This window comes from Sabethes cyaneus, chromosome 1, assembly GCF_943734655.1.
Source record: "Sabethes cyaneus chromosome 1, idSabCyanKW18_F2, whole genome shotgun sequence".
NCBI classification, from domain to species: Eukaryota; Metazoa; Arthropoda; class Insecta; order Diptera; family Culicidae; genus Sabethes; species Sabethes cyaneus.
Genome location: NC_071353.1, coordinates 27,031,843 through 27,042,922, shown reverse-complemented (window position 1 = coordinate 27,042,922; position 11,080 = coordinate 27,031,843). Strand labels below are relative to the sequence as shown.

General features: G+C 41.6%; 1 protein-coding gene across 1 annotated transcript; it reads left to right on the top strand.

Annotated features, from left to right (window-relative positions):
• Window positions 1-200: 200 nt before the first annotated feature.
• Window positions 201-893, top strand: LOC128745494 (uncharacterized). The gene has a single exon (XM_053842568.1). The coding sequence runs from the start codon at window positions 201-203 to the stop codon at window positions 891-893; it is 693 nt and encodes a 230-aa protein (XP_053698543.1).
• Window positions 894-11,080: the final 10,187 nt, after the last annotated feature.

The window sequence follows — 11,080 nt, the reverse complement described above, 5'->3', positions numbered from 1 at the left end:
CACGCCGCCAATGGGAGCTCAGAAGGAATTTGTGGAGTACCCTTGGCAATTTGTCACACTCGACTATGTTGGTCCATTACCAGCTTCGGGTAGGCCGTCACACGTGTCTGCTAGTTGCAACTGACGTTTTCAGTAAATTTGTATTGGTTCAACCATTTAGAGAGGCCAAAGCTAACTCGTTAGTTGAATTCGTCAAAAATATGATATTTCTGCTTTTCGGAGTACCAGAAATAATTTTGACTGATAACGGGACTCAGTTCACATCAAAAGGTTTTCGGGAACTGTTAGCAGAGTTCAACGTGAACCACTGGCTCACCCCAGCGTACCACCCGCAAGTGAATAACACTGAACGGGTCAACCGGGTAATAACTACAGCCATTCGCGCGACAATAAAACAACACAAAGACTGGGCAGATGATTTACAAACTATAGCATGCGCAATTAGAAGTGCCGTGCATGAGTCGACCAAGTACACGCCGTACTTCGTGGTTTTTGGTAGAGAAATGATATCTGACGGTCAGGAATACACAAGAATACGGGAACAGGCGGAAACGGATAAGTCGCGTGATGAACCGGTGAGGGGTAGGAGGCAAAAGTTGTTCGATGAGATCAAAGATCAATTGGCAAAAGCGTATGATCGACACAAAAAGCAGTACAACCTGAGATCGAACCCAGATTGCCCGACTTACACGACTGGGGAGACGGTTTTGAAACGAAACTTTGAGCTGTCGGACAAAGCGAAAGGTTTCTGTTCGAAACTAGCGCCAAAATTTGAACTCGCCGTAGTCAGGAAAATACTAGGGAAACACTGCTACGAGCTTGAGGACCAAAATGGCAAACGACTTGGCGTGTTTTACGGCAATCACCTGAAAAAGGTGCATTTATCGAAGTAAAATTAAATTTTTCAGCTATGTAGCCCTTCGGGGTAACGAAAGTTACGAATTCGCAACTAATGAAACCTCTTCGGAGCGCCCAAAAATACAAATTACTCCCCGGCTATGAACTTCTTCGGAACAACAAAGTACTGTAATTCAGCAAAAATACCTCCAAGGTCGTGATTGTGTTTTGCCAAAAGCGACCGCTTGAAATTTTTAAGCTATGTATCCACCTGGTGAGGGACCAACTTCAAGAAAAACACTTGCAGGAAAACGGTCATTGATTTTTAGGGGAACCGACTATGAGCCAACAAGAGTAGTATAAGGAAGGCGACCGGCCTTAAGGGTGAATTAATCGTGAAGCATCAGAAGGAGCTTGGGCTATGACCTGAATTAAGTAGTGCAGCAGCACGAATTGAAGCGAGCTCATAGGCAATGACTTCGATTTAAATCAGTAGCAATTGATTACCCTTCTTTATCGACTTTCTTATTATAGCTCGAAAGTTGGAATCAAGTCGTCAACTGAAAACCAATTCCCAACCTCACGTTGGAAATTTGGATGGACGATTACTTTACGAGCTATGTATCTTCTACAAAGAACAACTAAGTGTCTTCGATGAACGAATTCCACCAAAAACACCTTAATGGGAAAAACGAAAAGCACAAACAAGGTTGAAGATTCACTTCCCTTGTAAAAACCTGTGTAAATATTGTAAATATTAGTTATTAGTACGCGCCTGTCGTCTAACTTAATTTTAGTGTTAGTATTAGGTATAGATTAGATTGATTCATTCAAAAACTCACGATTTTCTATTTATAGTTTCTACGTTAGATTAAGCTTGTAGTTAAAATTCTTCTGTTAGCTCCTTTGTACATATTTTCCCATCTTCATACATTTAGTTTTTGGCATAAATAGTTTTAGTGTTCTTCCCATCGTCATCCAGTAGATATAATTTTCGTAATAAGCATCTCCAATCATCCTAAAAATAGAAACCATAGCCAAAATTAGCTTATTTTTTTACCAAAGCTTTCCGTTCCGTTGTTTTCAGCCGTGTTGACGCAAACAAAATCCACCGTTTCTGGAAAGAAAAAGAACCAATCAACTCAACAATGATATGATACATATTGTATTTACACTTCCCTTCAATTTTGGCCTACAAAAACAGTCAAGCGCCGGTAGAAATCCACTAATTTTGTTAAATTTCGCCGAGCAGCATTCCACTAGCCATCTTGGCTATCAAAGCTTTTTCCACTTTTGACGTTTGTCATTTGTTCGCAGTTCGGTCAGTTGACACGCAGTATTAGGTGAGTGAGCTACTTCTCACTAGTATGAGTGACGGCTCACTCGTGTTGAGGGGCACGTCGATGTGAATTTTATTGTATGCGCAGATAAATATTTCGCGGAAATATTTATGATTTTAGTTTAGTTTAGCTTATGTAAAACAGTGCTTCGGACATAATTCTGGAGGGTTTTCATAAGTCAAAACGGATGTTATTGTGGAAAGAGAATACGATCAGAACCTCGGAATTCATTCTGTGGGGATCGATATTCAGGATTCGCAGGTTAAGAGATATTTTAATGTGGAGAACGTACATGATCGTGTTTTCGGAATTCATTCTGGAGTTGATCATGCTTCTAGGATCCACAAGTTTTTGATCATTTACGGGTTGTTTGTTCAGTTTTCAGCAAAGTTGCTGGAGTAGAAAAACACCTAGCTAGTTAGAGATGTTGCGCAAAATTTTTGTTAAATTAGTTGGAAGAGAGTTGCGTGTCACTGGTATTTTCGGATATTCATAGTTCCATAGATTTCCATAGTCATTTAGAGTTCCATAGTTCCATAACAGAGATAAATTCAGCGAAATAAAACCCTACAAAAATTTGATTAAAATTTTTTCAAAATTTTAATCAAATTTTTGTACAACTAGTAAGGGATGATGTAGCATGGCTACTATTTTAGGAAATTAATAATTCAAATATCATTCACTTACGTTCACTATTCGATATTGTACCATACTCGCAAGCAAGAAACTTGTATACAAATACTCAGCTACTTTCAAAATTCAGCACATTTCAAAGCCATTTCCTGACGATGTTTCCGTCTCACTAAATGCCGAAGCGGGTAGAGACACGAAAACGCGGATAAAGGACGGAAGGAAGAAGGAGATGAAGTCATGCACGCTTAGTCATAAACAATCGTTTACGAGTCGTTTCACGAAACGTACTTCCGATCACGACTACCGAATATGCTTCGCAATCTTTTCTGAGGATTACAGAACTGCTATTCGACCATTTCGATCTGGATCGTGAAAGCAGGCAGCAGTGTGATTTGAGTGTTCGCGTGCGTGAATTGTTGTAAGCTTAGAATGTGAGATTTGCTTGAAGATTTGATTCAAATTGTATGTTCCATAGGTTGAAAGCTAGTGCGGTCGTGTTAGAGTGCGGTCATTGTTACGTCTACGGACGCTTTTTTGTGTGCAAGTTGTTTAGCGAGAAGGTAAGAGTGAGAGTTGATTGTGTGTGTGACAAATTGCTGAAAACGCCATTCAGCCGGTAGACGGCTTCTCTTTTTGGCTTTGTTTTTGCCTCTTTCTCCGCCAGCCGTATACTAGCACAGCTTTACGTCCCGCACCCACGCTGCTGACCCACGACGGATTCGAAGCTATCGACTGTGCCACCGAAAGTCGGTAATTGCGGCAATTTACATTTTGACGCCGATCAGCGCCACGCCATTTTTGCACGGCCGAGACCACCGTTGTTATTTGTCCGGCCATTGTTCAGCCCCGGAGCATTGTTCGTCAGCTTCCGGTGCCATTTTGTCGGCGCGAGCAACGCCATTGCTAACAATACTCCTATTCAGCCATCGCGCATAATTGGCGCATCATCGCTATTCTGGACGACATCCACGATACCGGAGCTTTGCAGCAGCTGGCATCTAAAAATAGCCCGCAACGATCTACTTAACCTGCGTGAGTAAAAATAGCTCATTGAGCCGGCCGTAATCACTCACTACACACACACACACCACACACCTTCTTGCTTTATTGCCACTCGAGAGCTTTTACCGAGTGTGCTTCAGCCGTTCGACCAATGGTGAGCGTGCTTGATTTGACCGCATAGTAGGAGTTAGTAGGGAAGCCAACCACTAGAGAGAGCAAGGAACATAACACGTGACTGAACCAATGTACACCACTAACCCTACCAAGCAATAAATGCAGCTGTAACCGTGAAATAAGAGAAAGCGCTTCCCAATCAGATAATCTTGTCCGAAAGAACTTCTCACATTCCGCGTACGTTGTTTAGATTTCCTTTTTTGTCGTTATTGTACTCCGGAGGGTTACCGGTAAATGACCCCGCTGCTGCGCTGAAGCGAGATAGCTAGATTGGTCGAGTACGTTCGACCGGTGATGAGAAAACACTTTTGAGGCGCTGCGAGTTCTCGTGCGTCGGTAAGACGGTTGTGATAATCGCTAAGCGGAGCAGTGGCTCCATCGTACGTCAAACGGAGTAATTTTTTCGGCCTTTAAAAGCTCTTCGCACTATACGCCGTTTCGGGACTTTATTCAAAACCTGCCCTGAGATCAGGTTTCAAGCTGGGCAAATTCCATCTGACGAGTGGCCCTCATTAGAGGTGGCGCTAAAGTCATTCGTTTAGCACGTCCTGAAGGCATTTAGAAGACGGAAACACTTAGCGGCCTTCCGGCCAGCTACAACTTGAACTTGAACTAAATCTACAGATCTAAATTGGACTTTGTATTTGTATTTGTATTTGTTTTGGTTTTTGTAGGCTAGACTTTAACTTGAACATGAATTTAGTTTTTGATTTAGACTTAAACCTTGACCATGCGATTAATGAACGTACTCCGTCCATCCCGCCAGGTGCTTGATGTAGTAGAATCAAATGCGCAGCTTTTGCGAATTTCTTCTAAACAACGATATGAATGTAAGCCGGATTACCACTGGAAGGGTTTTTATTTAGTTCTAGGAGGAACAATTTACGGCGAGGTGAGACGATATCGTAGACCTCCTTGGGCGAATGCCAAATCAAAATGTTTTATTCTTGCCGAAATTTCATGTCACCTTGATGTCATCATAAATATTATTGCACGTCAACGCTTGCTGCGTTTACATAACATTAACATTTTAAGCGATAGATAGGAGTTATTTGAGAAAGTCAATAGCAAAAAAAAATTAACTTGACAGTGCCGATAATAAATTTGCCTTAGGGGGGTTGAATCCCTCGTTTTGCTACGTCCATGATCCTCAGCCTCCCAGTTGACCTCGAGGTACAACACTGGGCTAACAGGTATCAGCATCTGTGGCTCGAGCAGCATGTTCCTCACAATCGTGTGGAAGGTTGAACTAACAAGCCAGTAGTCGCATGTTCGAATCTCGACTGGGAGAGACTCCAAAAGTTCATAAGATCCTAGCACTAACCTCGTGATTGTCCTGTGATTTTTCAATTGGCTGCAAGAAAAACAGAAGATCAAAGTTTTATATCGGAATGTAAAACTTAAGCTTAACTTTGCTTTGCTTTATCTATACCTATAAAAATGGATTTCTGTCTGTCTGTCTGTCCGTATATTCCTTATAGAATCGAAAACTACTGAACCGATCAGCGTGAAAATTTGCATATAGAGGTTTTTGGGGCCAGGGAAGGTTCTTATGATAGTTAAAGACCCCTCCCCCCACTAAGACAGGGGGCTCCCATACAAATGAAATATAAATTTCTGCATAGCTCGAGATCTAATCAAGCAAACAAAATTTGACATGTGGGTATTTTTGGAGACAAGAATCTTTTCTATGGTGAATTGAGACCCCCCCCCCTTTAGAAGGGGAATTATGACCCCTCTTCCCTTTAAGAGGGGGGGGGCTTCCATACAAATGAAATTCAACTTTCCTCAGAACTCGAGAGCTAATTAAGCAAATGGAACCAAATTTGGCAGGTGGGTGTCTTTGTAGGCAAGAATTTTTTCTATGGAGAAGCCCACTTTAGGAGGGGTCTCCCATACAAATGAAATACAAGTTTCCACATAACTCCAGAACTAATCAAGCAAATGGAAGCAAATTTAACATGTGAGTGTTTTTGTAGGCAATTTTTTTTCTATGGTGAATTGAGACCCCTCCTCTCTTTAGGAGGGGAATTATGACCCCTCTCCCCTTTAAGAGGGGGGCTTCCATACAAATGAAATACAAATTTCCTCATAACTCGAGAACTAATCAAGCAAATGGAACCAAATTTCGCATGTGAAGGTTTTTGGAGGCAACAATTTTTTCTATGGTGAATTAGGACCCCTTACCTCTTTAGGAGGGGGGCTCCCATATGCATGAAATACAAATTTCTTCATAACTCGAGAACTAATCAAGCAAATGGAACCAAATTTAGCATGTGGGTGTTTTTATAGGCAATTTTTTTTTCTATGGTGAATTATATCCCCTCCCCATTCAATAGCGGGGGGCTCCTATACAAATGAAATACAAATATCCTCATAACTAGAGAACTAATGTAGCAAACGGAACCAAATTTGGCATGTGGGAGTTTTGGAGGCAGGATTTTTTTTAATGATGGTTTGAGACCCCTCACCCCTGGGGTTGGAGGATAAGGACTCTCATTCAAATAAAACAGAAATTTTTGCGTAACTCAAAAACTAATCCAACTCGAGAAATTTTAGACTCTTTCATAAAACATTAGTCAATAGTAACATTAGATAATTCAGCGCGAGACGGCCACTTGCCGCGAGTGTTGCCGGCAACCTGCCGTCGGAAGCACCGGCTTCTGCGGCGGGGGGGGGGAGGTCAGCCGCCCGTAGAGATCACCGCTATCTAGGTTTATTTACTTTCCTAGATCTACTGACCTCTATTACTTTCTTTCAGTTGGGTCAACCCTGCGAAAAGGTACTTTCTACGAAAAGATTTTCCGTGAAATGGTACATCCCGCGTTAGGTTTTTCACGAAATGGTATTCTGCGAAACTCTATATTCCGTGTTATGGTCAACCGAGGATTGGTGTTCCGCAAAATGGTATTCGGCAAAATGGTTTGTAATGATGGCGAATATTTCAATGCAATTCGCTTAATTTTATCAGGCTAAGCAATAGGGGGGGGGGAGTAGTTTTCTACTTTACTGTGAGCAAAATTTGTATATTAAAACACCCATGAACTCCCCAGAAACTTGCAAAACTCGAGATTGTATCATCCGAGATTCACGATTTATGTACAACACAGTTTAATTTGTGGCAATACGAAGATTGTCGGGTCAGCTAGTGAATCAATAAATCTAGTTCGAGAACTGAATCGCTTAGGAGCTTCTGATGACTTTGTTTGCTGGCTTCAGAGTTACTTAACAAATTGACAACTCTTAGTAAAATTAGGCTCTACTGAATCGTACAGCTTTTGCTATCCATCAGGAGTTCCACAGAGAAGTAACTTAGGACCGTTGCTATTCCTTATAGCTTTTAAAGTCGTTTGTTTTTCATACCTCCTACCTGCAAATTGTAAGCTGATCATTCAAAAATGTGATCTGCTAAAGACTTGCAACTGCAACATCATCTTAACCTGTTCACAGAGTGAGTGGCACTTGAATAATCTTACCATCAGCGTGTCCAAATACTCGGTCATCACCGTTAGTCGAAGCAAGACTCCAATCGTGTACGGTTACGAGATCGTACGATCACACCTTGAATGTGTATGTGCTATTAAAGATCTAGTGGTTAAACCGTACTCTAGAATAACCTTTCAAACCTACTACTCCAACAACATTCTAAAGCGGATCGCAATTTAAATTTTGTAATGTGCATAGCCAACAATTTCCGTGATCCATATGGCTTGGGAGCTCTATACTTTTCGCTTGTGCGATGGATTCTTGACGCGACTTCCGTAGTTTGGAGTCCGTTTCCAAATATTTGATTATCCACAATCGTAGCTGTGCAACGCAGATTCGTCAGATACGCGCTGAGATATGAGCCATTTCCTATCTTATCCATATCCTTCGAAATCTTCCACCATATGAGGATAGATGCAAGTTTTCGAAGCTTCGAAACTTTGAAACATCTGTCCCGTATATGTGTTAACGTTTTGCCTTGACCGCTCAGATCCCGAGAATTTCTTCGGGCCTACTTTACATACTTTTTACAATACGGACATTACGAAACAATCCAGGCTAAATGCAATGTTTTCAATGACGTGTATGACCAAGTTGATTTTACAATTTCAACTGATACATTTTTTTCTACAGAGTTGTTTATTTAGATAATATTGAACAACCTCCCAGCTGGTCTCGAGGTAGGACGCTCTGGTCTAACAAGCTAGTCGACGCATGGGAGAGACTGCATGAGTCAATCTATGACTGTATGAGTTAATATTATTTTTTGGAATCATAAATTTGAATAAACTTGACTTTCAAAAATTTCTTAACACTTTCGTGCTTAGCTTAGGAAAACTTTTTCACACTTTCATGCTTCCGACAAATTTCAAATATGCCGCTGGAATCTATCTTGAACTACTTTTGACAATTTTAAAATACGATTAATTCCACCGGTTGGTTGGGAACTGCAGCAGCATAACTTTGCCATCGTTTACGGTTCTGTTTTACACATTGGGAATGTGTATTGCCAGGATAACGAAACACGCTCTCCGTATACCACTTGGGCAGTGTGACTTCTCGTGACTGGGATTTCCAAGCGTGCATGCCAGCGCTTCGTCTGCATTCGCTGCGGTGACACACGATGGTAAATTACTGCACCAAGTGCCAAGCATGCACCTATTCGAGTTCCCTTCGGATGCAGAACCACGGTAAAATTTCTGCGATTCCGGATTTCCAACCCACAAAGTGCAATGAATCTCCGTGCAGGTCTGGTTTTGTTTTATATTTGGTCAGTCGGGCCTATTTAGTAATGTAAGCAAACAACCACGCGTTCCCTTCAAATTTTCAATTCACTGACCGGAATCCGAATGATTTATCCAGCCAAATTGTCACCCAGTAGTTAGCATACAATTACGGCTTTAATTTAGCATTTCTTATTGCATTAATCCGGAAGCAGTTGGAAACCAGGCCAACCAGTTTCCTTATGGCATGCTTAAAGAAAATACTGGACAACTCGTGGCTCGTTGATGAAGTATGCGCTTGGCAGCAGAGGGGTAAAAAGATTTTAATGTCAGTTTCATAGTTTTCTGCCCGCTTCCGGCTTCCTGTGAGAGTTCTTCGGAATGTGCCTGTACAGCAGCCAGACAGCCGAAAACATGGACATTACCATTTTGGGAAGGGTGTGATTATGATGCTGACTTTATCCCCTCGAACCGGGTGGACACACTATTGGTATACGGATGGCCAAAATTTTCCTTGAATCGAAACTGTCCAAGCAATAAATCAATTCAATAACTGTAGTATAACTGAAATGATACATGAAAACGTATGTAATTTTCCTTTCGCAAACATATCATTGATATCGCTCACACTGTGCGAAAGTCGGCCAGTTGTGTTGAATGAGAAAAATTTTACAGTAGCTAAAGGATTTTTTTTTTTCAAGCCAACCTTGCAAAGGATAATTTATTTAAATTCATAATGAGTTTCAAGTTAATTTATTATTTAAATAAAAACGTAAAAAGTTTACCAACTCATCCAACTATACGCTGTGTGAGTGCAAAAAAGTGGAAAAACTTTTCTTTCCGGATTTGCTGCTAGCAGTGTCCTAGTTCCGAATTCCAACATGCACAGGCACACATACACACAGCAACATGTGTCGTAGCGATGGTGGAGTTTCTTTGCAAACCGCCTTTTTGCATGCAAGTAGCACAGAAATATTCTGGCCCTGAAGAGTGATCGTGGAAAATTCTTCACTACCCAGTTCGGCTGTGGAACACGACGGAAGGTTCATATTCGCACGTTCGAGTCCTATGCATGCAGTATGGATGGTGATGATAGTAGCTCTTAAAAGGGGTAAAAACTTTGTCATACTGAAAACCTTCTGCGATAAGCTTTGCCGCCTTTATGCTGGGTACGCCAAAGCATTGGTTTAGAATGAAAAATAGAACGAAAATGTGGCAGCGAACCACAAGAGCGCGTTGGCAAAAATAACTATAATAATATTATAATTTCTGGTCTTGTTAATCATTATTGTTTTTATTTCAATTGTAATTAGCCAACTTCCAAATATACAAGCATTACGTCAAGCAAGACAACAATTTCCCCTATTTTTCCATACCAAATAATAATTTTAAAACATAAAATCATAATGATTCTATCCTCTGGTTCATTCCAATCCAACTCCATCAAGGTTCATCGCTTGAATTCAGAAATCGGTTACCCCACAGTTAAATGGCGCACCACCACCGGCGCGCCGGTCGGTCGTGCTTCAACGACCGGATGGATTGGAGATTTCAGCGTTCGGAACGGATCCGGTTGAACAATGGCAGCAGCATAAAAGAACACTCAGCGGCGCAAAATGAATGTGTCATTTGCTCGGTGGTAGACCGAAACCCTGACCGTGTCCTGAGCGCACCCGAATAAACGGATGCCGTATGCCGTAACTCCAACCACAGGGGAACGCTGATGTTGTCCGTTTTGCATCACCCCTGGGAGAGGGAAGGACAGTGAGGGGCTTCACAACCGTGGGTACCTCATATTTCGTTGCACGGTGCGTTTTTGTTGCGCAGTTTTGATTTAGGACGACAACGGTAGTTACTTTTCTTCATTGATTAGTCCATTAGACCGCTAAATCGTATAGCAGGGCAACAATGGCATTTATTTATTACTATGTGGGAGCAAAGTACAAAAAGTGTGACGTGGTTTTTGTGGACGCGGTATTTTTTAAATGTAAAATTATGACTAGTTAATTCCACGGCATTACGCTGGTCAACGCCGTCAGCAAAGTGTTCTTCCAAATTTTATTACGTCGTTTATCCTAAATAGCAAAACAATTCATAGGGCAGTATCAGGTGGGCTTTATGAGGCCGATACTTTGGATCAAATTTTTACTCTCCCGCAAAGTTTACAGAAATGTCAAGAGTACAACGTACCCCCCACGCATCATATTTTTGTGGATTTGAGGGCAGCATATGATACAGTCGAGCGCGAACAGAACTTACGCGGCTGAGCAAAACTATCCTGGAGCGAGTAATGTGTTACGGGTATGTTTCTGCGGCACTCTGGAGTCCTTTCGAACCTAGCAGAAGGTTGCGGCAAGGGAATGGACTGTCTTGTATGTTATTCAA

What these genes read in the sequence shown, in the direction of transcription:
- LOC128745494 (XM_053842568.1), top strand. Translation starts at nt 201, where the DNA reads ATGATATTTCTGCTTTTCGGAGTACCAGAAATAATTTTGACTGATAAC.